General features: G+C 40.7%; 1 protein-coding gene across 3 annotated transcripts in view; it reads left to right on the top strand.

The window, feature by feature from the left end:
• LOC117754645 (receptor tyrosine-protein kinase erbB-4-like) overlaps positions 1–26,529 on the top strand; it is a 286,366-nt gene that overhangs the window by 198,520 nt on the left and 61,317 nt on the right. For all 3 annotated transcript variants that reach the window (XM_034573682.1, XM_034573681.1, XM_034573683.1), the window contains exons 11-16: positions 16–106; positions 2,119–2,318; positions 8,237–8,369; positions 12,606–12,699; positions 19,712–19,866; positions 22,768–22,812. In XM_034573682.1, the coding sequence (XP_034429573.1) occupies positions 16–106; positions 2,119–2,318; positions 8,237–8,369; positions 12,606–12,699; positions 19,712–19,866; positions 22,768–22,812 (718 nt within the window). The remainder of the gene's footprint in view (positions 1–15; positions 107–2,118; positions 2,319–8,236; positions 8,370–12,605; positions 12,700–19,711; positions 19,867–22,767; positions 22,813–26,529) is intronic.

The raw sequence follows: 26,529 nt of genomic DNA, 5'->3' as shown, positions 1-26,529 counted from the left end.
CTGTCCCCCATTTAGGCTTTCTGAACATCCAGTCTTGGCCCGACAACATGACAGACTTGAGTGTTTTCTCCAACCTGGCAACTATTGGGGGAAGAGCGCTGTACAGGTACACACCTGAGAATACACTAACCTCGCTGTGATTATTTTTTGAACCTGTGAGTGTAATTTATATCACAACACTGCCTCAGATGGAGCTCAGTGCTTGTACAGGAGACGGCAAACTGTTTAAATAAATGATTTAGGTCTTATTTTGTAGCGAAAACATGTAGCAAAACACCCGTCTTCTCTAAAATTTTAACCTCTGATGAAATTTTGATTACAGTGGTGGTTGAATTTCGTAAGATTTGTCAAAATGTATTAATGTTAATATGTTGCCACAAGACGAGGACATTGCAAGATTAATGTTTGTACACTTTTAACAACAGCTGTATTCCTAATCAACAACAGAGTATATCACATGACCTGTTTAAGACCAAATGTTTTAAAATGAAATGGAACAACATGCTGCTAAAGGGTGTGATCTGATCTGCAATTTGATTTGTTGCAAACTTTACAACATTTACAATAAAGTATCTGGTAGTGTCTTTACAAATTTCCAAATATGTGCACCTATAGCAGTACATTGTTATATTGTTATACTGATGTTTTTATTTTATGCAACTTAATAGTGCATTTATTTTGGTGGGTTATGTTTCTGGTAAATAAGACACATGTCTGCATGATGCTTGTACGAGAAGTGACTTACTCTGTCTAAAACAACGTCTATGTCTAAATCTGATTTTTTTTTTCTCAACTCCTTTAATCTGATAGATGAATAATTATCACTTAAGTTTTAGGGATATGTCTCAAGGTGCTCTTAAAGTTTACAATGCCATTTTGGATTGAAGCAGAGTTTCTGAATGCATAGTGTGGACTGTTAAATACAGTGCGTCTCTGTGTGTGCGCCCGAGTGTGCACATGAGGGTGTGCGTGCACTTGTGTGTCATCCACCTGCAGATGGAAACAGCAGGCCGCGGTACAAATTATAGCGTGCCACCCACCTTTGGCCCATGCTTGATCTTGCATACCCTCTGTATATCTGATGGCTCTGGCACCCCGCTGGCCTCCTGTCATTTTCAGACTTAGCAAGTGGGGCTTATGGGAAAAGGTGGGGGTCGGCTTTGAAGACAAAAAGGAGGAAAGAGCGGACTGTGGGTAGAATGATAAAAAATATATAATAATAATCGAATAAGTCAGTCTGTTAAAGTTACATTTTTGCAATCGCATATAGAAAAAACTTTTATAAAAGCAAGGCATTAAGCAGATGCAGTTTAATTACAGTTTGACAAAACAATAGTGTTAAAGGTGCATGTCAACATTTTGAAATGATGATATTGTTTTTTATTATTTACAGAAAACAAGACCGTAATGGAAATAATTAGAAACTGTTTTCATGCTGAAATGGAGTTGGGTTTTTTGGGGCTTTTTTTCTCAAATTAACTCAACTTAAGTAGTTGTTTTCTCTATATGTTGACTTTAAAAGATTGAAAGTGAGTTTTCTACGCAGTCGTTTCTTCCCCTCACCGATCCTCTGTCTGGAGTTTGAACTGCAATCCAACACATTTCCATTGCAATCTGACTCAGGGGCTGGCAGTGCAGAGTGTGACGTGGAGGCTGCTAGGTCTCATTTACAAGATCAAGAGTAGAGCTCAGAGGTAGCACAAGGTATAAGGTGCAAGTAATGTGAAAAAAAAAAAAAATTTACATGAAATGATTCTAAGGTGAGATGCAGTGCATGTTATAAAAAGAAGGGGTTATTTATTTAGTTTGTTGTCCATATGTTGTATTACTATGAATTATTTAGAAATTAAGGGATATATTCAAGAAAATTTAACAAAAACATCAACAGTGTCAGTTTCGAAAATTTGTATGACCCTGACCATTAATAATACCTCTCCCTTATGTTAAAAACATGGTTTTAGGTGTTAGGTCTTTGAAAAAAGAAATGTCATCAACTGAGAATTAAAACCATCTTTTCCCTGCCTCCTCTTCCTTCTTGTTCTTTCCTTTTTTCCCTTTCCCTTTTCCGTCTCATCCCTTCTCCTGTCGTACTTCTGGTCTCCTCTTCCTCCTTCTCAGTGGAATCTCCCTGCTGGTGTTGAAGCAGCAGGGCATCTCGTCACTGCAGCTGCAGTCTCTCAGAGAGATCAGCGCCGGGAACGTCCACATTGCAGAGAACAGCCAGCTTTGCTACTACAACACTGTGAACTGGACAAGACTGTTTCGTGCTGGAAACCAGAAGGTTCTGGTCCGCAACAACCGCAGCCCGAAGGACTGCTGTAAGTTCACACACATAAAGAAAAACTAAAATCAAAAAATCACATGTACGCCTGCACCACAACAGAAATGGAGGCCCGTCTAAAAAACTATTACAATTTAACTGCAACAGCATGTTTCCCATGACTTATTTAAACCTACAGTGAATAATGATGATAAGCTGTACATCTTTATAACAAAGGAGACATACTGTATTATGATCATATTCAGGTTCATAATTTTGATCTGGCTTATTACTTGAGAAGATTTAATGTTCAGAAAATGCATCACTTTCCTCATACTGTTCATTGCTGCAGCTCCTCTCTTCAGCCTCTGTCTGAAACACTTGGTTTTAGTCTATAAGACCCCCCACCCCCCAACCTCATTAAGCCCAGTCTGCTCTGATTGGCTACCTGGCCCACTCTGTTGTGAATGTTGGCCTTCACTTTCCCTGGCTTGGTTAGGGGGCCTGTCAGCATTAGTATCGGCTGGGCAACTGACGAAACGTTTCAGGAACCTCAGGAGCAGTGTTGTCTGTGGGGGAGAGCAGCGCCATTTTGGGCCTGTTACACACACAACAGTCTAACTCACACTAGAGGGAAGAGAAAACAGAAAAAGCTTAATATGATAAGGTCACAAATTAAAACATTCCCTAATCACAATACAATTTTGGAATAGAGCACCTGTAAAAAAAGATACGATTTGAGGAAGAAACTCAAATTAAGGACCTTTATCATCATTGATGACATTTTAAAGAGCTGAATACTAACAAGGTTAACATCTGTTCGTCTTCTAGAAAGTGTATAAGAATGAAACCATTTCTAGAGTCCTGATTTTGGATCTCCTCTGACAAACTGTGGGGGACTTTTTTGGAGTGTAAAAAGATGTTAAATATTTAATTTAAATCTTCACTGTATTTTTCCACTTTATTTTCGTGTTCATCTCTAACATACCACGTCAGTTGAGCGGCTCCAGGCGCCATCAAGAGACTTTTCCTTCTTGTTTCCCGCCTTGACAGACTTGTTCATATTTATAAATGGGTTACAGATTGGAAAATTACGGAGAAATATATTTCAGATTTACTGTGGAACCGAAGACTCAGACACAAATGGTCTGCGAGAAATGGGGATTGCTGACCTGCCACAAAAATCAGCTTTAGCTAAAACTCCAGCTTTTTAGATCGACTCTCGAGTCTCAAAACTGAAATCAAGTTGATAACTTTGAGGGAAAAGGAACATCTGCTGCTTCTGTTAAGGGCCTTTGATACACAGATTTCTGAGTGAGCAAATTATCTTTTTTTAGAAGTTCACTTTGTTTCCTACAGTCAACGTTAATCACAATTCTCTGTCTGCTGCTCGAGTGGAAGCTATTATCTCACAAATTAAAAAAAACAATCCTATATCTTACAACTAATTTACCAGCAGAAGCATTCAGGGAATGCAAGGTTTGGTCAAGTGAAAATTGGCAAATAAGTCACTTGATGAGATATAAATTGCTTCTAAAAATGGACGAGCTTTAATAATCTCACTGCCACAAGTGTTAAAACATTATTCATTTATGTATAATGTTCATTAATGAGCCAGTATTTGCATTATTGAGTTGGCCCCTTTTCACTGTTCATGTGCTCCTTTCCCCTGGGCAGTTCCTTAGTGTTGAACTCACAAGCGCACACGCACACACACACACACACACACACACACACACACACACACACACACACACTTAAGTGACTTTGAAGACTTTGGGTGAGACTCAAGAGTCACACACTGCTCTCTCTGACATGGCTCTGCATGTGTGCAGCAGTGTGTTTGTGTGTGTGTGTGTGTGTGTGTGTGTGTTTGTGTGTGTGTGTGTGTGTGTGTGTGTGTGTGTGTGTGTGTGTGTGTGTGTGTGTGTGTGTGTGTGCGCCCGCCTCCACACTTGACTGAGCCTAGCAGGGACTAGAAAAGGGCAGGTCTCGCAGCCTTGCAGGACAGCAAAGACAGAGGACAAGGAGACTGCATGTGCCCATTTATTTATAGCTGAAGTACTTTACTGATGTAGAAACGTCATTGGGTTGTTGGAGAAACCTGACACCAACTTGTTTTTTACAGTATCACTTTCTGTAAGATGAAGTACATGTAGCTAGCGGAAAAACACAGCTAAGAATGTAGAATTTGTTAAATACATTCAGAATCAAAACACATAGAGTAGAATTGTTTTCAAATTATAATACAAGGCATAGAAGTCGTACTGTAGTTGGTCTGGTCACATCATCAGTTCCTTTTTTCCTGATAAAGGTTTTTTGGGGAGTTTCCCTTTACCAGATTCAAGGAGCTAACGACAGTAAGCATTGTATGTTTTACAGATGAAAAGCCCTTCAAGGCAAACTCAGCGGGAAGAAAGTAAGAACGTTTACAACACCTAAAGAAGGTTAAAATTTAAAGTTAACAAGTCAAGTTTCTGTTCCCTCATTAAGGCCAAAGAGTTAGGAAAGTTTAGTATTTTTTGGTAGTTTCAGATTTTGATTGCAGATGACACTCTGTCTGTAGCTTGAGTCTTCCAATGTAATGTCCTCTTTTGCTTTGGATGAAAATTAATTGGGTTTAAAAAAAGAATTATTCATTGTGCATTTAACTGCCCACTTTCAGCATTACTAACTCTTTTGACTGAGCTCTTCTGAATAGAAGCAGGACCTGCTCACTTTGGTGCCAGGAACGAAACAGAATCTTCAAGGCTGAGATTGAATCCTTAAATTTCTTGATTGCAATAAAATGTCAGTATTTTATAATGATGTTATTAGACCGCAGACCTTTTGTGAAAAAAGGTCAAACCTTGGGCTAGGAAGTGCACTTCTATTAGACTGCTGAGTGCAATCAGAAGAGCACATTTTTGGACAGAAAAAGCAGTTTCATAGCCACAGGTTTCTCAGAATCCCCTTAAAGGCCATGCACTGCACATACATCGTAAACCCACACAGCGAATTTGAAATATTTTTGGATTAGACCAACCCGCAGGACTGTGGGAGTTCATGCAGACCTCACTGGCTATTCCTGTCAGGGTTTTCAGGGCATGATGAATTTCACCTCTTTATGGAGTCCAGTTGACATCTTGTAAGTCCTATAGTTCGAATGGAAAGCGCGTCAGGGCCTTTAGTAGATTGTACTCCTGGGTTGACCATTTCTGAGTAGGCGTAGCACACACAAGAGAGAGTTACCTGACAGAACAAGTCTATAGTCTTTACACTTGATCCGCATGCTCCGAAAATGCATGTTTTACATCATCTAGCTCCTTTTCCGTTGAAGAAATGTTGCTATGTCAGAATATAGAGGGCCTACCAGAAAAGATGAGATTAATGATGACTGATTTCAGTATAACTGCTTAATTTTCACTTTAGTAGATCAGAGCCAGTGTCGGTAGAATTTGTGCTTTAAAAAACCTGCAGAGAAAAAAGACAATTGAAAACAAACAGGTGCTTGACTTAAGCCAAACAATGTTAGCTGCGTAAGTTGGAGAAAGAATGTAGTGACTGACTTGTAAAGAGTAATTTATGCTCAAGCTTACGGATGCTAACAAAACAGACAAAATGGAGCAGTCCACCAGGAAATGATAGGACCTGACCTTTGGAAATGCTCTTGCTTATGTAAATTGTTTTTGTTAAAACAAGTAAAAATATATATATAATATTTTTATGCACATAAACACAATCTGGCCAATCGAATTTCACCGAGGTTAATTCACTTTGGATTTCTAGTAATTCGCAGTTTATTGATGTGGAGTTTCTTTAACACAAAGATAGAAAAATGCTTTACATATTTTAACACAGCTCTCCACCCAATCAGAGATTTTACCATTGAGCTATTATACTTGCAAAAAAAAATCTCTGGTTGAGCCTTGTAGGATTTCTTTTTTTTTTTTAACAACCCAGTGAAAACCCCATGTGAAAAGTGTTGTCTTCTCAAAAATCTAACATTTAATTCATGTTATTTCCACATGATGTATTATTCAGTTAATTACCCAGACCCACACTCTTTGGTCGTTTCAGTAGCTGCCCTGAATTACTCTCAGTGCTGCCTTTGATACAGAAGAAAGGGGTGCAGGGAACAGTCGAGGTCCACATGCACCTTTCCCCTCGACACAGGCAGGTTTATGTTTGTTCACTGCGTTTTTCCTGATTGTTTTATTTTCCGTTGTTATTGGTTTTTTGAGATATTCTTTTTCCTCCTCGCCTCCTAATTTCCTTCCTTACTTACTTACTTGCTTCCGTCCTGCTGAAAAGCCCCATGGGCTTTTGTTTTCCAACCGTGTCAGAAACATCTGAGGTTGGCATCTTTTTTGATCTTGTTGTATGTTTAAGAAGCCAAACCAACCTCTCCTCCTCCCTTGTTTATTCATTTTTTCAGCAGCAACCCTTCTTCCTTGTCTACAGCTCATGCCTTAGACATGCTACCCTTGTTGTTCCCTCTGCCTGGTCAGTTTACCTACGGTGCCTGAAGCCCAAAAGAGGTTCTTTGTCTAATATGAGAGGCAAAGCTTTGATCTTCTGCCCTCCACAGAAACACTTGATTTCTTGTTTCCCCATGTATCTGCATCCGCCTCTCTGAATTTCTAAGCAATCTGAACATTGCTACGGTCGACACAGAAGCATCGCCTTTGGCTTACATGTGGCCAGGCCAGGCAAACAACAGGAGCCCTTTTCACAACAGAAAAGAGAAGAGAAGAAAGAGGAAGAGAAGAGAACCCATCGGGCATATAAATCTGTTTTAAAATCCACCGACCAAGGTGGAAGTCACGTGGGGCGCAGATGGGAAGATAAAAGTTCCAAGTGTATCTGTAGCACTGTCACCAGGCTGCTACAACACTCCCATTTACGTCGCTGTAACACTCTCAGATGTACCGACCTTTGTAGAACCCAGCGCTGAGAGGGGACAAAGGAGCGAGCGAGAGATAAGAGATACAGACACGAGGAGATAATGGAACAGAGTGGATGTAATGGTCTGAGTCTGTTGGTGCTATAGAAACAGGCAGAAACAGAGAGAACAGCAAACAGATTGTTCACTATGAATGGGGAAGGAGAAAGAGACATTTTCTTTCTATGAGTGGATCCAATCCAAAGTGAATGACACTTTTTTCACACTCGTGTCCTTGTAAATCAAAGGTGGGATTTAATCAGGCTTTTAAACAGCCGACACACAAATGCACTGTAGAGGCAGATATCTAATGTTTTTGGCATGAAAGAGTCATTATCAATATGATGGAGAATTCTTTGAAAAATAAATACACACAGAAAGGTTTAAGAGTTGATTGTTTACGCCCTCCCTTTTGTAAGTCGAAGTTAAATAAACACGTCTGTGTTTTCATCTGCAGGTGCTTTCTGCGTCCCCCCTGGTGCTTCATCACCATTTGTTCGAAATGTTTAAATTCAGGCATCGCAGCACTTACTCCCTTCTCTGCCAGCTCCACACTTATATACTAAGTTTTTGTACAAATACACAGCAATAAAGTACAAGGTCAGTGTGTAGTTCATCCAGGAGGTTAATCATTCTGCTGTTGCTCAGTGCATCTTCTTTGACGATTTATTTTTCTTTACGAAATCGGAACATCACCGTCCTCCAGCACGTCTTTCAGCCCAACACATGCTCCTTTGTCTCGTTGCCCTTGCTCCTGCCATTTTTTTTAGGAGAGCCACATCACAAAAACATACTTTTTATAGGCCAAATGAACAGCTGCTCAGTGGAAGCACAGAAACTCGCAATTTGCATTTGCCTTAGCAGATCTGTGTCTTTTTCAATAAATAATGTGATTACTGTGGCTAATTTTATATTCAGATAATTTGGGGCAATTTTGGGTTTATTCTCTGTGTCTGCATCGACGCAGAGTCATTAAATCACAACTGCATTCTGCATAAATCTGATCCTTTGCTGCTACTCTCCCTGTCTTTGTATATGTTTGTACTGAGCAGCCAGGGAGCACATGGTGTGTGACCCGCTGTGTTCAGACGCAGGATGCTGGGGTTCTAGCGCGGACCAGTGCCTCTCCTGCGGACACTTCAGCCGTGGACGAACCTGTGTGGAGATTTGCAACCTTTACGAAGGGTGAGCTTCGCATGTACACGAAACATCAACACATCAACATAGAGGAAAGGACTGAAAACACGGGGGCATTGATTGAGTAAATAGAACACTCCACTTCACTGAGAGGGACTCTAGGTTTAATTTAAGTGAATAATAGTGAAGGTGAACCCACTCACTTTAAGAAAAAAACCTTCATTAGAGAAATAAAGAAAACATAATTCTATTGGAGAAGACATCAAGAGGAGAGGCACTCTTTCTCCCCTCAGAAGCCATTTATTAGTGTTGCTGTTGTCTAGCGTGTTCTAAATGAGACGTGTCAGGGTCTGGTTGGCTTAACCTGAAATTTGCCCCAAATCATACAACAGTTAGTAAAGTAAACCCATCATCTCGATGTGTGATTCTCACAAGGTAAAACAAACCACTACATCAAGAGGTTTCCTTAATCTTTCACTGGTTTTATTTGAGGTTGTGGATTTTGCCGAACTGATTTTCTCACCAAACAGGAACAAAGTGAATGTGATCATTCAAACTGCCTATTTTTCCGGAGTTGCTTTATTCCACACCAGTCTGAAATCCTCTGTTTAGTCTACAGCGCTGTAGCCCCTGAATAAAATAGCACTGCTCGCCTTGGACTGATACCAGAGACCTGTCCTTCAGCAGACAGTGGCAGGGAAACATGGAAACGGCCGTGTCCTGACCCTCTCATACAAAATGCGTTGCTTTTATTCTAGACGAGATACCACTTCTTTCCTGTGCCTCTGCTGCCGAGTGCACCTGCTGTACCAGGCTGACCAAGACTGTGGCTAATATGTACCAAATCTATGTGAACGTCCAAAAGCCTGTGTTGGTAAATCAGGGAGGAAACAAAGACAGGCACAGAAACACAGATGAGGAGAAAAGAATAGTCCCTGCCTCACCTCTTTTACCCCCAAAACCTCATATTCTCTGGGCATGTAATGCTGCCCCTGTAGTCAGCCGGGAGCAGGTCCTACTTTCTCAGAAACACAGAAACCTCTGATCCTGTCTGTGTTCATCCAGACATTATCCTGGAATTTTACGGAGGGGCTGCAAATGAATGCGTCAGTTCCTCCAGACATTTTCTTGAACTTCTCCAGCCAGCCCCCTGGTAAAATGTCAGAAAATTCAGAGCAAGCTAGGTGATGTGTTGATCAGGATACAAATATCTAGAAGACACAAAGGTGCCAACTTGGAAACACACCAAGGTTTGAGAGCTTGTGACGATAAGGGGCCGGAGATCATTTTTACAGCCAAATGTATAAATCATGTCCTGACTCCTGCAGGCTCTACCCACACACCACTACTCGTTTGAATTTTCTGTTGTTGTGAAGGCGTCTGACCCCGATAATATGTGAAAGGCAAACTATGGAAAATGTCAGGATATTGGGTTTTCATGTCCGAGCACAGCTTTACACACAAGATCACTGGCAGCTACACCTTTCATTATCAATGACACAGGGCGAATATCAATCACTGAGACAGTCTTAGCCCTGAATACAGTGTATACAGGCCTGCAAAACAAAATGCTTTATATTTGCATGGGTTCTCAGAGCGGTTTTCAATCATTCACAATGCTCTTTGGTTCCTGATATCAAACAGGGAGGAAATCCCTGCCCGGAGTCCTCAGAGTGTGGTTTGTAATTCCGCAAGTAGAACTGTGCTTTTCAAGTATTCTCCATCATCATGCTTTCATACTATAACTTGCAGGTTACCAGTGTGGGGAAAGATCAAACTGATTTCTATATTAAGAATCTGAAAGAAAGATCCCTGCAGAAACATTCTCGAGGAGTTCCAGGAGAGTGAAGTAGCAGTAAAATGTCTTCCACTGATCGAATTAAAACACACAAAAAACACACAAAAATCAAATTCTCAAAGGACACTTTATTGGATGGAAAATCTGCTGCACAACCTGCTCATCTAAAGTTACATTTCAGTTGAAGAACAACTCAAGGCTCTTTGTTTCAATATTGTTTTCTGTTTACTATGAACTTACTCTGCTATGAAATCAAAGCCAGAGGGTGAAAGCAATAATTTATGATGTGGTGGTTATGAAGGCCCCCCCCCCCCCTGCAGAGTGTGAAATTAAAAGAGGTCCCTTGACTTTTAAGGAAGTATATGCTCTTCACCTCTCTATTGAAAGTGATGAGACCTGCTCCCCTGGTGAGTTTTGTTAATAACATTTTAGATATTTTACCTTGCAGAACTGATTGAATGATGCTTTTAAGTTCCAAGTTGATCAACAATGGTTTTTGGGGGGGGGGCCGCACTGGAGAGGAGTGAGGAGGACCGGAAGGTGGGCTAGGGCAGGGGGGCTAGGCGTGTCACTGCGTGTCACAGTCACTGCTTGCGCACGGGGCCACGCCCTGCCTACCTGTCCACCTGCACGTCAGCACTACCCACACCAGCACCACCCACAACCAGTCAGGGCTTCACTGAATGCACCTCCCACCCTTCAGCGCATGGCAAAAACATGGAGGACAGGGAACGTTAAGGACTGAATTGAGCAGAAGCGCCCTGTCGAGTCCATAGACTGTATATAAAGATGGACGACGCATCTCTCCTTCCCTCCACTACCTGGAAATGAAGCAAAAGTATCCCAGATACAAACACTACCATCTTGTGCCGTTTTTTTAGAGCCTGCCCGGTAGCATTCAGGGGATGGAGGCACGGTAGCGTTGTCCCTCTGATACACGGTTGACCAATAGAGAGTCAGTCTTAGCTGTCAATCAAAACAGGTGTTTTTTTATAACATCAAATAATTATTTAAACAAAACTTACCCGGACAACGAACACAAACATACATAATTGTGATAATAACCATTTAGTTCGGCTCATTTCCTATCCACTAACATGGAGAAGGCCGAATTTATTGCATATACTCCGTTCAGACATCCGGTGGCCATCGAGGCGCTCTGGCTTCAGTTTTAGGGAGCCGTCATGTCGTCCATCTTTATATACGGTCTATGGTCAGGCTATGAGGACCCCCCTGTAGTCAAAATGTTAGTAACTCCTATGTTTAAAATGTCAATGTTTTCTTGGTTTAACAGTTTGTGAGATTCCTTTTAAAAAACATAACATGCAGAATTACAGTGTGTTGCTCATTCCTTTTCCTTTCATCTCAGACTTGTATTGACAACTCAGCATGTGTCAGACAGCAGCTAATCGACAAGGAGCTGGAATTACCTTATACCTCAAATGATTTATGAACAGTTGTGAAAGTATTTGACAAAGTCAATCGACGTTATTGTTCAAAATACCAAACAGGCAGTTTAATTTGTCTGCAGGTTTTGCAGTGGGGATTAAAAGCTCAAAGCTGTTTGAGATGACTATTTGTTATGCATCAAATCCATATTAAGATGTATTACTCACTGCAAATATGTTCACTCCATGTATGTCACAGAGAACATACAGAAAATACAGGAAGGCAGAGCCCAACTGACCCACCAAGCAACAGACTGTGAGCATCAATGATATCTTCCAGCTACACTGCAGCGTTTATTATTTCAACCAGCACACACGCAGACAAAAGCTTACCTCCCTTGCCTTCTGGAAGGATTTCTGAAGGCCAGTTGAAGCATAATTAATACTAATTTGATTTAGATCCCACTGGGAAGATGACTTTTTTTTTTTCGATTTCTGAGACGGAACGTTCAGTTTTATTTTACTGACGAAGAACCCAAAAGTCAATCTCCTTGTCCTGTAGTGACAAAGGCAAAGTGCCAACTCAGTCGCACTGTGGTCGCATTTATGACTTTTGGAGGCCACTCTGGTGTTCTACTATTATAAGGGGATTGTAGAAATCGAATAACATAGCACTTAATTTAATAGATTTTTGAAATCGTTGCACCCCTCGCAGGTATCGCACCTTTCAGATGCATCGACCCCGTGAGTGATGCCATCAGAATTACAGTTAGCTAATTAGCCATTGTGTGTGTAGGAAGGGTGTGTGAGTGTGTGTGTGCGACTACATATTGATGATATCGAATAGAGGTGATTAAGGTTTTGCTGTTCAATGTTGTAACTCTTCATACTGTATCTACAGCTCAAGCAAAATGCTTCACTTATTCAAGGAGGGACAAGCAACAAAAGTGTTATTGTCTCCTTTCTACAAGATTTAACATCCATATTGACTGAAGGAGCATTTTTTTCTTTCCCCCTCTTGTCTCTCACTCCTATTTCCCATTCTATTCCCCACCCATCCTAATCCCTCCCTCCCTCACTATCCTCCACCTCTCTCAGGGATATTCGAGAGTACGCCAACGAGTCCTTGTGCGTGGATTGTGATGCCCAGTGCAAGCGAGCTGACGATGACTCTCTGACCTGCCACGGTCCGGTAAGCCTGTTTCCTATAGACGACAATATTGATGCCGCCTGAAAGTATTAGTTTCACACACTGGTCTTCTGAATGTAGACAGCAAAGAGCGCTGTTGTTTGAGCAGCTTATCTACATTCCCTTTTATCTAGGCATTAAAGAAGAACAGCATTCAACATGAAGCACAATTATTCCATTACTGAGAGATGAACTGCACTTTTGTTCGTCTTGCAGCGAGAAGCCACAGAGCTAAGACTAATCAGTGTTAATATGTGCTGACCAACTTTGTAAATCAAGATCTGTGGTCTTTAAAGGATGAGCCCACTATTTTTCTAATGTCATCAAATCCCAACAATGCATATGCAAATGCTAAAAGCAGAATAAGCTAGAAGGGTAAAATTGTTGGTTTCCATCATTAGCCCCATAAACTGAATAGAAAGAAGCACAACACTTCTCCACTTCCTGCTTTTGAAAAAAAATGAAGCCAAAATATCCTGGATACAGGTTTCACCATCTTTTGCTTTTGACGTAATTTGGTGCAAGAGTCTGTGCAGTCGTGATCGTGGAGGGGAGTTGCAGTATCAAGGTCCCGCCCTACATGCACTTGACCAATCAGGAGTCAGTCTCCGCTGTCAATTATGATGTTTCAATAAATAAACCAAATTTATCAGGAAAATTAATACTTCAATACATCAATGTGATTAGAGATTTACAAAAAATCTTACTTTGACTTTTCAGTTAATTCCTGGTTCCATCCCATGACATGGAGAAGGCAGGGTTTATGGCCTGTACTGCAACCAGCCACCAGGGGTTGTTCAAGCTAATTTGGCTTCACTTTTGATAAGCTCTCATGTTGTCCATCTTTATATGCAGTCTATGGTTAGTCTGCCACAAACACCAGTATTTAAGGACAGAGCAATGCGTTACTCACCAGGAAGCAAACGACTTGGAGCTGCAGATAAACCCTGTGGTCGTCTCTGAGTAAATAATGTATCGGCAGTCAAGTGTGCCTGTCAACTTTGCTATAGATTATATCTCATGTTGTGACTCAAAGGCAAATCTGATTGTTTTAGCACAGATCAGCAATAGTTCACATGCTGATATGCAAAGAGTATTTATCCAGTTCATGTGTGTTTGTGCGTTTTTCTTTTTGCCTATCATCAGTTGACATTGGATGAAACTTTTTCATACATTTGTGCTCCAACAATTTTGCATTTCAAAAGCTCTCAGAGAAGCAGAGCAGCGTGTTGAGAGTTTGTGTGGTAGCAGCTGTACATTATAGAAATGCCACAGTGGAAAAAAAAACCTGACCTTCATTTCTGAGTTCCTCTTGTGAACACTACACCCACAGGCACATGCGGCCCCTGATCCTGCTCTTTCTCTTAAAATCTTATCTTGCTGTTTGATAGAGAGGGATGCTTTCCGACACATGCAAGCCAGAGGGGCCATGTGCTGCCTTTTGTGCCGCATCACACCCTGTCACATATTTTGCCCAATGTAGTTTCAAAGTGTTGAACTTTTTTATCCCCCCAAAACCACTGTAATGTCTGTGTGTTTGAGTACATTGTAGTAGGCTTCAGTAGAGTGTTTGTTTTTGTTGGAGGAGATTTGTTGGTTCGATTACCAGCTGCGACAGCATGGATGGTATTGTTTTCATTTTGGTTGTGTGCGTGTGTGTCTCTGTGTCTATGTGTGTCATCATGGTAAAATGTGTTCCTGAGTTGTTTAGTTGACAGTGGACCAATTTTTTCATACAACTGCGTGTAACACAATCACAAAATCTGCATGTGTGTAATTTAGATCAAAATTAAGGTAGAGTTTGAAGATGGCTCTGGTCCAACCCATGAATACTTAATACAGATGGAATGATGTAGTAATGACTGCTCAGTACTTATGTAGTAATATGGTAATTACTGCTTAGTAGTCAATGTAATAATCAAGTATAACTAGTGAGTATTAATGCAATAAATAATGTAGTCATGACTTCTGAGTACTCATGTATTAAGACGTAATGACTAATGAGTACTAATGGAATAATTTAGTAATGACTATTGGCTGTTGATGGAATAGTGTAGTAATGACTACTGGCTATTCATGTTATAATGAAGTATTGACTAATGAGTACTCATGTAATGTAGTAATGACTGCTGATTACTAATGCAATAAAGGAGTAGTGACTACTGGCTATTCCTGTAATAATGTAGTTATGACAGCTTAGTACTGATAATATCGCATTGACCATTGAGTACCCATGTAATAATTTAGTAAGAACAACTGAGTACACATGTTATAATACTAATAACAATACTAATAATAATAATAATAATAATAATAATAATAATAATAACTTTATTTGTATAGCACTTATCTAAACAAGGTAACAAAGTGCTTCACAAACAAACATGGCAAAAAGATGAATTAATTATGATAAAAGATATTCAATTCAGTCCAATTTTTTAAAGCCAGGACCAGTTGTGTAACCATCACATTTGAGCTCTGTCAGACTGGTTGTTATAATGAAAATAATAATAATAATCTTCAGTTGTACCTTGGCGTCGTCAGGTGTTTTAGCATTTTAATCGCAATAACATTAAAAGCCGAACCTGAGGGTACGTTGAGGCTGAAGGTAAACCTGGCTTGTATGGCAGTGCTATGAAAGCCATGTGGCTCCGTAGATCAGACTCCATTATCTCTATGCCTTTTTTTAAACTAAACTAAATACCTACTCTCATTGGCAGCAGAGTCAAAAACTTGCATATTTAAGACACTAAATAAAATGTGGTTACAATAAAGGTAAAATAACAGGAATAAAGCAGTTAAAACAACACAGTAGAACCAGAATTACAAATCGCATGCTAAAAATGCTTTCCTATAAAAACATGTTCTGAGCAGTGATTTAAAGATATATATAATGTAGGGATGACTGCTTCTTACTTTTACTAATGTAATAATGACAGCTGAGTACGCAATAATGTATTCACTATGGCTGAGTATAGGTGAGTACTCATGGGTTGTAATGCCGACACGCTGACGGCTGCTGTGATCCCATCATATAACGATCTGTAGTTACCTTTGCTGTTCACTCACAGTCCTCTCTTTGACTTCCTGGGAAAGTGGGTGCTATGAAGAGAATAAAACACATAGAGTGACCTGTGGTTTACCTCCAGCACTTTGAGAAACAAGTGATTAAAAACTTTGAGCAAAAACTTCAAAGTACTTTGTAATGATTTGTATCAGCCGAATAAACCAGTTAATTAGAACACGTACAAAATCATTAGAGGCTATGTTCAATCTTTATTTTTCATTTTCGGCCATATTGAGGAGTTGTTAATTACTCGAAAAGTCCTGAGGTTTATATATAAGGGTTTGTGTTTAGACATGACTCTTCAGAAACTGATTCAATATGTCCTCATTTTCACCCCTGTCTCTTGGAAATAATGTTGAAATTGTATACAACCAAACTGCAACAGGCAAACATGTTGTAAAGGAAGCGTATTACTTCTATTGACGTTGAGAGGATATGTTGTCAGTTTTTGTGTTTGGCAAGTTGCATAAACATTGATACTGAATAGATTAGTAAAATTAGAACAGACAGGCTTCCTACCAAAATAACATTCCAGTGTTCGTTTGTATGGACATGTTTATGGTTATGTTTACACTCTGACAGCACTTCAAGTTAGGGTTTATAGATTTCTGCAATAGGAGATGGTCTGTATTTATTTAGTGCTTTTCTTGTCCTGATGACCACTCAAAGCGCTTCCCAGTCGAGTTTTGCCATTCACCCACACACACTTAAAATGCATTACAAAGTGCACTATTCAAACACTGCTGGCACAGCTGTCAGGGCAATTTGGGGTTCATCTTGCCCAAGGACACTTCGTCACACAGAATGGGGATCAATGGAAACTAGGATCAAACCGCCAACCTTCTGGTCAGTGGGCGACCCGCTTTACCTCCTCCACAGCCCCTTTCCAGAAACACAGAACAAGTGCACTCTGACACTGAGAGGCACATGTTTATGATTCTGCCAAAACCAAACCACTGATGGGACTCTGGATGCAAACCCTGACGTCAGGTGTACTCTCTGTTTGCCCTCGATTCACCCAGACCACCTCCTGACTCTGCTGCCATTAATAAACCATCATCATTCATCCAAAACAAACATTGCCTCTAAACATAATCGAGCCAGCCATCACGTTTCCCACAAAATGTATTTAGTGCTGCAGTTTAATCGTATAGAAACATAATTTCTATCTGTAATGGCCATAAGAGCACTTCTCATATTCATGCAGTATGTCAGCCTATGGGTATGCAAATGTGTGTGTTTGTGTGTGTGTGTGTGTGGAGCCAGGGTAACCTGTTGTACCTCCATATAAATGTCACATGGGCAACACAGGCACACAAATGCATTACAGCAATCATGTAATGGCCACAGTGGCCATAGAAATTGCATTATCGTTTACACTCAGTGATTTGATAGGCTAATGCGTTCTGTTGAGGGGGATTGGAGCAATGACTGTAACCATGAATCCAGGCAATGTTATGGGAAGATGATGGTACACCTGGAGTAGTTCCTTCTGTCAGTTACACAAGTACACCTCTGTTTCTTTTTGCATGACTATGAAATATAAAGAATTTTAAGTTAATTCAGACATTATTGTACTTTCTTGAGTAAAGAAAGTGTTCTCATCTCTCCTCTTCTTACTTCATGTAGTTCCCTCTTCTCCAGTATTCTTTTTAAGAGTCTGAAGAAAAGAAAAATTTGATATAATATATGTATGGTGTGAAATTCAGTCAGTATTGAAAGGGATTAAATCTTTGAAAAAAAAGTCTGATTTGGTTCTTCCCCGATCAACACTGATAATCCAGTAATGAACTCTGGTGTCATGCGGTGTAGTAGTGTCATGTGAATTTCAACCGTGGACATTAAACTCGAGGTGGACAGTCTGTACGTTGCTTTCGATCAAGTTTAACACCCATGTTTGTATTCCTCTCTAAGAGCATCATTGACATTTATACTGAAAGTTGTATCAAAGCACATACATGCATTAAGTAATGCGCATATACATTAATGCCAACAAACTGTGTATAAAGTTTAATATCATTGAGATGCTTTTAAATCTGCTGGAGGGCTTTACATTGCTTTATGACCACTGTCATATTCATAGAAGCCACTCATCCATCTTTTTTCCTTTTTGCCCCACTGTTCTTTTCTGCCTGGTTTCCTCCATACTCTATTCTTGTCTCCACCTCAGCAGTGATGCTCTGATTTATTCTGCATTATGATATTTGAAGACTTCAGCAGATAAAGGACATGAGGAGTTGGTCTGTACATTAACATACAATATCTTGTAAATCCTTCCTGATGTACCCAATCATGCTTTGAGAAGCCTCAGCCATAAGATCTGACCCCATAAAGAGTAATGGTCTCACCTCCTGAAGTGATTGTGCACTCTGTGCATGGAAGGGAATGGAAAAGACAGATGTTAAACCCACACACACACACAGACACACAAGGAACAGCATCACACACGCTAACATCGGCTTTAAGAGCATTTAGCGCAGCGGAACAATTTAAATTTACAGCAGGGCACTTTGGTCGTGATGCTGGGAATCCCTGCGATCTTTTTGGATGCCCAAGTAGCCTGCTGGTCCAAACACTATTTGTTTGCACTGTCACATAATTTAGCTGGCTGATGTGAAGGAATTACTGAATACACAAACACACACGCACACCAATGGCCATGGGTGGGAATACACTCATAAAAGTGCCTGGCTCAACACTAAAGCCAGTGAGAGCAGTGCGACATTCAATTTGCATAATTACACCGAAGTGATTGCATATTCCCACACACACACAAAAGCTTTAGTTTAGACACACTCGTACACTTACACACAGATGCACATGCACGTATATAAGCCCATGCGCAGACATTACTTACTGTTATGTATGAAGACGCTCTCGTACACACTCATCCACTTGTCAAAGCAGTTATCTGCACATCACTCTCATCTTTTTTATCTCCTTTTGTGCCCTTTCTTTAAGTAGAGTGTGTATTTGTGTCGTGCCTGTATTTGACTTGTATACAGTTTGTGTTAATCCACAGTATTTGGTTGTGTTTGCATTTGTGTGCGATCCAGACATCGTTGTGAGAGAAATCCATGGCTGTGGATTTGATTCCCACTCACCATGTTTGCATGCAGGACGTGTGTGTTTGTGTTGTTTGCCAATGAGATGTTCTCTAGGCCTGTTGATGATACGGAGCCTGACTGGGAGAGCTCCTCGCCTCTCGTCTTCCCCTCCCCTACCTCCTCCCTTGCCTATATTAGCTCCATAAATCCTGTTCTAGGCGGATTGTTATGGTCATTGTGTGTGCTGTGAGCGATGGTTATTATCTGCCTGCTCCGCTCACACTGCTTTATGTGTCTCGTCTGCTCTCTCTCTCTCTCTCTCTCTCTCTCTCTCTCTCTCTCTCTCTCTCCCTCCCTCCCGCTCCTCTTTCTCTCCGTTATTCACACTATATCTCGCTCGCTCTCACTGACTTGCCTCATCCATGTCCACTTTCTCTGCCTAACTCTCCCTTATTACTGGACGGTACTTATTTTTTCACTTTTCTTGTCTCCCTCCTCACCACTTTCCGCTACTGTCTGTTACCTAATGCTGTCTCTCTTATACATTCACTGCCGCACACATTCAAGTGCAATAATTGAACCTGTAAAGAAAGATGCACTCGGCACGTCATGTAGAAATATACCCATCAATCACTTTACTTTAAAAACGGAGGCGACAGCAGATATCTAATCCCCATTTGCAACAATATTGATTTGTCCTCTCTGACTGAATTTGTTGTGTCAGGTATGAGTGTGGATGGCAAAACTTTGAGTGGTCATCAAGAACAAGATCAGTTAGTAGTCAAATGGAAGCTAAACCTTGTTACTTTTGAATACTTACTAAAAGCCTCACATATATAGTTTATTCAGAATTATTGGGCATATGCATCTAAGCGCTTGTTTTTCCCTCCACTGTCTGCAGGGCCCAGAGCATTGTGTGAAATGCCTTCATTTCAAGGATGGTCCAAACTGTGTGGAGAAGTGTCCTGACGGCCTGCAAGGGGCCAACAGCTTCATCTTCAAGTACGCCGAAGCCAACAACGAATGTCATCCCTGCCACACCAACTGCACGCAGGGGTAAGTGCAGCCAGGGTGAAGAGAGGTCAGGGGTCCAGTGATTGGTAATCATTACAGTTTCATCATCCTTTCGAAATCAAAGACAAAAATTTAAATGATATCCAGTGTTTCATATTTGAAATAACTGTGTTTAAAGAGAATGCACGATTGAGGAAAATCAATTGGAAGATTGCCTGACACAGAAAATGAAGCATCTCACTGCTCCAACCTTGCACCTAAATCTGACAATACTACTGAGCATCTCCTCATTTTGCAAAAATTATACTTAATTGTCAAAATAATAGAGGAACACAGGTAAACTTTCACCAACTAGGTTTATACTCTAACACAAATGATGCTTTGAGCCTTTCTCCTAACTTATACCCAAACTCTAAACGTCTGAAACCAGCTTTTAAATCACACAGATTCAGTCTTTTTTGAGGATTTGCCCGCAGACACGCAAATTCAATCCACTCAGCGTATGCAAACCACCTTTACGCTGATAACTGAAGCCAAGAGCCAGAGGGTCCAAATGTTTTAACTGTGTTGCACCATCCAATTTAATAAAACACTGCTGGAGTCTGAGCTGCTTGTAAAACAGGGATGGTTTTCTGTCAGTCGAGAAACTGAACTTATCGGTACAAGTACTGTCTGTTATGAATAAATGCAGTTCCTGCTTGGTTAGCTATTGTGGGTAGGTAGTGCTACTGTGTTACTGGTGAGCCCATGAGCCACAGCCTCTCACCAAGTAGCCCTGCAAGCTGTCGCCACATCACCTAGACTCCTGCGCCACCTATTTTACAAACACACTTGAATAAATGTCCCTGTGGCAGTGGCTGAAATGTTCTTACTCGCTCCCTGTAAGTGCATTTGGCTTTTATATAATATTGCCTGAATAGCATATGCTCAGGAAAACTCCCTATCTGTGTCCTGCAAACATAAAATGATGATCCTGCGTCTTGCAGGATAAGACAGATAAATAAAAGAGGTGAGGCAGAAAAGGAGAGGAAGAGACTGAATGTGAGAGGAGTCGGTGAAGTACCTTGCCACTCTCCATTCCTCACTAGCCACTGATCTCTCCATGTAATATTCAGCAAGGGTTGGTGAGGCATCATTTTGTATTTAACTCCAGGGGGAGTTTATGTCACTTCCTTGTGTGTTATTCCTCCTCCTCTGAGTGACAGCCCGCAGCTCGCTTGAGCATAACAATGTACTTGTAAATGAAAAACACTGGGCCGACACTCTGTCTCAGGTAAAGCTTCATAAGCAGGACCGCCTCTCAAAAACACAAGCTGGGGGAGGAAGAGGGAAGAGGGGAGCGACACAGACAGAGAGGGGAACAGACAGAGTCGTGAAGAAAACCAATATTCTTTACTTCTAAACATCCAAAAGAGCCACTAAGTCTGTCAGTCATGGCATATTATACCAGCAGTCAATAACAGCACAGCACCGATGATTTTAACCATCAGCACCGGAGGACTGAAGACATTTTTGCCTTTCATTAGAAGATTAATCTGTCACTCTGAGGCTGAACTGAGAATAAAGTTGGAGCTCAGAAAAGAAGCTAACAAGGCTTTGGTTCAGGACTCGCTTTATATTTCAGGTTTGCCTGAAGGCGTCAGGGAAGCACACGTGTTTGATGAAGCTTTTGAATGGTGCTGTACCTGTCAATGGCTTTAAATGTGTGTTTGCAAACCCTAAAGTCATTATGGCCTCTTTCTCTATGTTTGACATTCAACAGGCAGAATATAAAATTGAACTGAGTTCAAATGGATATATTTGAAGTGAACTGAAATTCAGGACATAGAACAAGTTAGTCAAATCAAATACACCTTTTTTTTTTAACCTTTTCAAAGTTTACCAGTTAAAAAAAATATCAGGAGATATTTTGATAGGGCACTTTTCAGTCTTTCTGGAACACATGCGTCCAATGCCCCTCAGCAATACAAGGGCCTCTTTTTATTTATTGCACGGCCACAGTTGTCATGTGATTCGACCATAGACTGCACATAAAGATGGCCGACATGACGGCTCGCCGAAAGGGAAGCCAAAGCGTCTTGATTGCCACTTGTTGGCTGGCTGCCGTATAGATCGTAAATCATAAATCATCATAAATCCCTCCATCGGACGGTTCCTCACTACAGAGGCTCCATCAGCCCTTTACTACTGCACGGACTCCGGCAGCAATTGTATACCAACTATTTCATTTCTGGATAGTGGGAGGAAGTGGAGACGCACCGTCCATCTTTATATTCAGTCTATGGGTTCGACACCAGTTATCCCAGAGCGGAATTACTTTTTTCGTCCTTCCAAAAAAAGGTTTGTCGCAGAAAAAGTTGTTTTCAGATAACTGTTGAAAAATAACTGAGCTCCTGATTGGTCCTCACACTGATGAATAAAAGACTTAATTTGATAATGTGACTCAATTGTTCTTAATAGGAGAATATTATGACACAGACAGAGAAGAGTCTTGGTACAGGTCACTTATAAAAACAAAAGTACAACTCTATACTAAAGTAGAATAGAATCATTTTTGTGTTACACCATATGGGAGTGAGCAGATAACATAGGTCACTGTAAGTCCTGTAAGGCTTGTTCATTATCTTCTGGAGAGTGGAGACTCTGCCAAGGTTCACTTTATCTCAGTGCCAGGACCGGGTGGGAACTCCACACACAACAAGTATTATAATCTAACTGATCGCAATGCTGAGGCCCAACAGTCTCACAGCTCAACAAGGTATGGTTTAGTTTGGTATAATACAAATAATATACAAGCATTTAAGAATTTAAAAGCTGATGCATACAGATATTTAAAGATGCATTTAATCATAAGTTCCCTGACAGCCCCTCATCATTTTCATATAGTGAATGTGCCAAACTAAAAACGTTTAACTTTGTGCTTGATCTGCGTTGTTTACCTAGGTGCATTGGACCAAGACTGCAAGACTGTATTGGCTGGATGGACAGGTAGAAAATTATGTGTTAAACACACACACACAAACACACACAAACACACACACACACACGTGCAAGAATCACTGTAAGCAATGTTTGTGATTAATGGCTAGCTATAAGGCCCCAAATCCCTGGGAGTGTCCTTAAAGCGTCTCTGTGCACGCATGCTTGTGTGTGTGTCTGTGTCTGTGTGTCTGTGTGGCCGTGTGTGTACACAAAAACAATTTGCCTGGTGCTTGATAAATTGATAGCGCTGAAGCTTTTGTTCTGCAGCTGTGGGGAAGAGAAAAGGGAAGAAAATGCCGCTAACAGTTTGCAGCAAATAGATTCAAGGTTCCACAGGAGAGAGAGTTTGGCATCAGGTGGCGCTGAGAGCTGTTGTGTGGTCTTTGAGGGATGATTTAAAAAAAAAGAAGGGGGAGGATAAAAAAAGACTGATAAGCAGAGTGAGCAGTCAACACGACAGAACCTACTGGTGTGTCTGGGGGACTGCAGCGAAACACTGAACCCCAAAAAAGAACAGCGCTAAGCAGAAAAGAAGGATGGTGCACTGGTGAAAGACTGTGTGACTTTCATCTGGGGGCATATAAAAGAACATATATGTGCAAGTGATACGAGCTCACAGAACAGTATACCCGGGAGGAAAGCCCGTGCACAAACGCAGTCCCTTGAGAATGTGGCTCTCGAGCTCAACCCTCTGTACATGCTTGCAACTTCTCTTCTGATACCTCATATTTAATTGATTACATTATGATTGTATATATTTGAAATGGTAATAATACATAGTATAGTCTTATTGTAAATTTCCAGAATGGTTATTCTGGTTATCAACATTGTAATTGTGGATATCAGGAATTGAAAACTGAAGTGATGTCATTTGTCCCAGTAGGGTGACATTGTAGATATCTAAAATACAAATTGAGTATAGACGTAATTTTGTATATCAGACCTGTTCTTTTTAACGCGGAAGAATTAAATTACATCTGCATGTGCAGGTGCTGAGCTGTTGCGAGCGTGCAGAGGGTCAAGGTTGCGCTCGTCACAGTCTCGTGCTCGCGGGACCACATTTGTGCATGCAGTGCAGAAATTTAATTTCACAAGGATGGTTTTGTGCTCACGGATACGGCCGTGTGCACACATCCATGCATGCACTTGGTTTTAATGTGCATGGATTTTGAGACTGATTAGATGACATACATCATACCAGAGAAAGGGAAAAACGTCTTGCAGGAGGCTATGGCGGCTAATCAGGTGCGGATCCAGGGGCGGGGCTAGGGGGGCTGGGATCTGATTGGCCCCTGAAGTGCCCCTGTCCTGTCAGTGGTCTTAAAAAGATACTCACTTACTAAAAATACTAACAAGAAATATGACAATTTTATTCTCTAAGCTTAACAAGCATACGAAACAATTTTCTTAATATATTCAATGATGTGTTGCTTTGATCAAAGCTACGGAGCTAACAAACAACAAGGAATGACTTAAATGTGCACCTTACTCATGGATGTTGGACATATAATTGGCCCCTCCGTCCTAATTGTGGCCCTTTTTATGGCTCCTGATTTAGAAAACATCCTGGATCCGCCACTAAGGTTACTAAGCATGAGGAAAAGGTCCTTATCAGCTGATCTGGTGAACAGATGAAGCCTCATCACATCTCTGACATCCTGTGGATACAGCAGAAGATGGTCGGCTCACCCCAGGCTTATAGTCGGTGTCACACATGTCATAAAGCCGTTACTTACTGGATGTGTTGACTCCTGAACACAAATGAAAAGTGGCTTATCAGACACAAATGATTACACTAATCCTTCAAAGGCCATCGCTCCACCAGGCGTTCACATGTATTCTTTTTTTGTCGGGATTGTAAGCATATCTGATTAAACTGGATTACTCACTGTCTGTCACTTACTCGTGTCGTGCTTAGTCTGATAAAACTGACAATACCTTGTCTAACAAGTTTCAATTATCTGTTCTCTTAGTTCAAATTCATTAGAGCTGTTGTCTCTGCGTCTTCCCCGATTCCCACATGCGTGATTAACGGATTTCTTTTTAAATCCTGATGTTGTTGCAATGGTGGAGAAACATTGCATTTGCTGCATCACTGACCACGTGGCTTGATGGCTGATCTTTAGAACTGTACGTCGTGGGCATGTTTACAGTAGAGCAGAGGCTCATGTGATCAGTCAGGGGACCTTTTAATGCCATTTGGAATGACCAACGAACTGAAGCATGTGGATTGAATTAGATCGTCTACAGTGGATCGTGAGGCTGACATTACATTTGTTCATGTGTGAAATTCTAAGAGGTATTTTTTGCTGCTCTTCTGTATGTGGGTAGCCACTGTATTTCTTTGAGCATTTGCCTTCAGTGGATTCTTTATTATTAAGTTGCTATTGAAGAGTATGAAATATTCACATAAATACAAACATCAAAGTTTTGGTTTCAGACAAGTGAGCTCTAAAACTTGAGGCTACCGTAGCTGACTTCTATTTTTAGTGAGGTTTCTAACTAACTTTCTGTTGTGTGATTTTTTTTTTTGGACTTTCAATGATCTCATTTACATGGACTATCAACATGTCTAATCATGTTATATTATAGTGTAGACAACGCACTTACACTTACATACACACAAACACACACACACAACACACTATACATACTTTCCTCCAGTGAATCAACCCTTTTATTCTCACTAAGTATAAGCGGATATCCTCAGATTTTCTTGATTTGTTTTTGTCTTTTTGTTTTGTCTTCTCTTGCCTACAACCTAATACAATCCGCCCTTCCTGTGGTAAGGATTCAATGTCTTGAGAAAAGTTCGATTTGAAGATTTCTGTCTCTAATCTCTTGGTGGAATAAGAGGCTACAACTGGAAAAGAGTTAGCTTCACTTAAATTAAAGAATGACAGTTTTCCTACCAGTTTGGTAATTACTGTGTTAAACCTAGTTTGATTAAGCAAAAACAAAGTATAAGAAAATAACTTGTGTAGTCTTTTTGTCACAGGCACAGCCCCATCCCTTTTCGCGACCATGGCCTGACTGATTTTACATTTCTGTGTAAACTTTACAGAGAGGAGAGATAATGTATTAATTCTTACAATAAGACTTAGAGGTGCTGTTAGGCCGGTTACATACTATAATCTCACCCTCTCCATGTAATGGACCAATATAAGAGTCTAACCCCCGATGACAAAGCAAATGAGTGTATTTCAAACTAATTTATTTAAAGAAATGTGGACGAGCAGAACATTTCACAGTTGGAATAAATGTGTTTTCTGGTGGAGTGACAGTGTCTATATTACAAATCTTAAAATGTCTCTTGTTAATTATTCATACCAGCTTATCTGCAGTAAGATAATATTAGATAATATACCTGCCAGGCTAATTGTTCTCTATTGGTCTGAATGGCACTTAGCTCTCACCTGCACTTTAACAGTTCAGTATGATCCAAGTCTCTAATGTGCCGCCAAAGCGAGAGATGTGGGGGAGATTCAGAGTTCCTCACTTCCCATGAAGCTGGCTGACGGTGATAACAGTTTATGGGGTGTATCCTTGCAGTCTGTGATAAACAGTCCCAAATACCAGCCTTTTTTCCCAGTGATTTAGGGCAGAGTCTGAGTCTGTGTTGACCAAATTAGCTTCTTTCATTGCAGGAAAAGAAGCGCGGGGGGGGGGGAACCTTCTACTTCTACTCTCAAAATTACTTCGAGTGTTGATATCAAATGACAG

This window comes from Hippoglossus hippoglossus, chromosome 21 (genome assembly GCF_009819705.1).
Source record: "Hippoglossus hippoglossus isolate fHipHip1 chromosome 21, fHipHip1.pri, whole genome shotgun sequence".
In the NCBI taxonomy this organism is placed as follows: Eukaryota; Metazoa; Chordata; class Actinopteri; order Pleuronectiformes; family Pleuronectidae; genus Hippoglossus; species Hippoglossus hippoglossus.
This window is presented reverse-complemented; position numbering and strand designations above follow the sequence as displayed.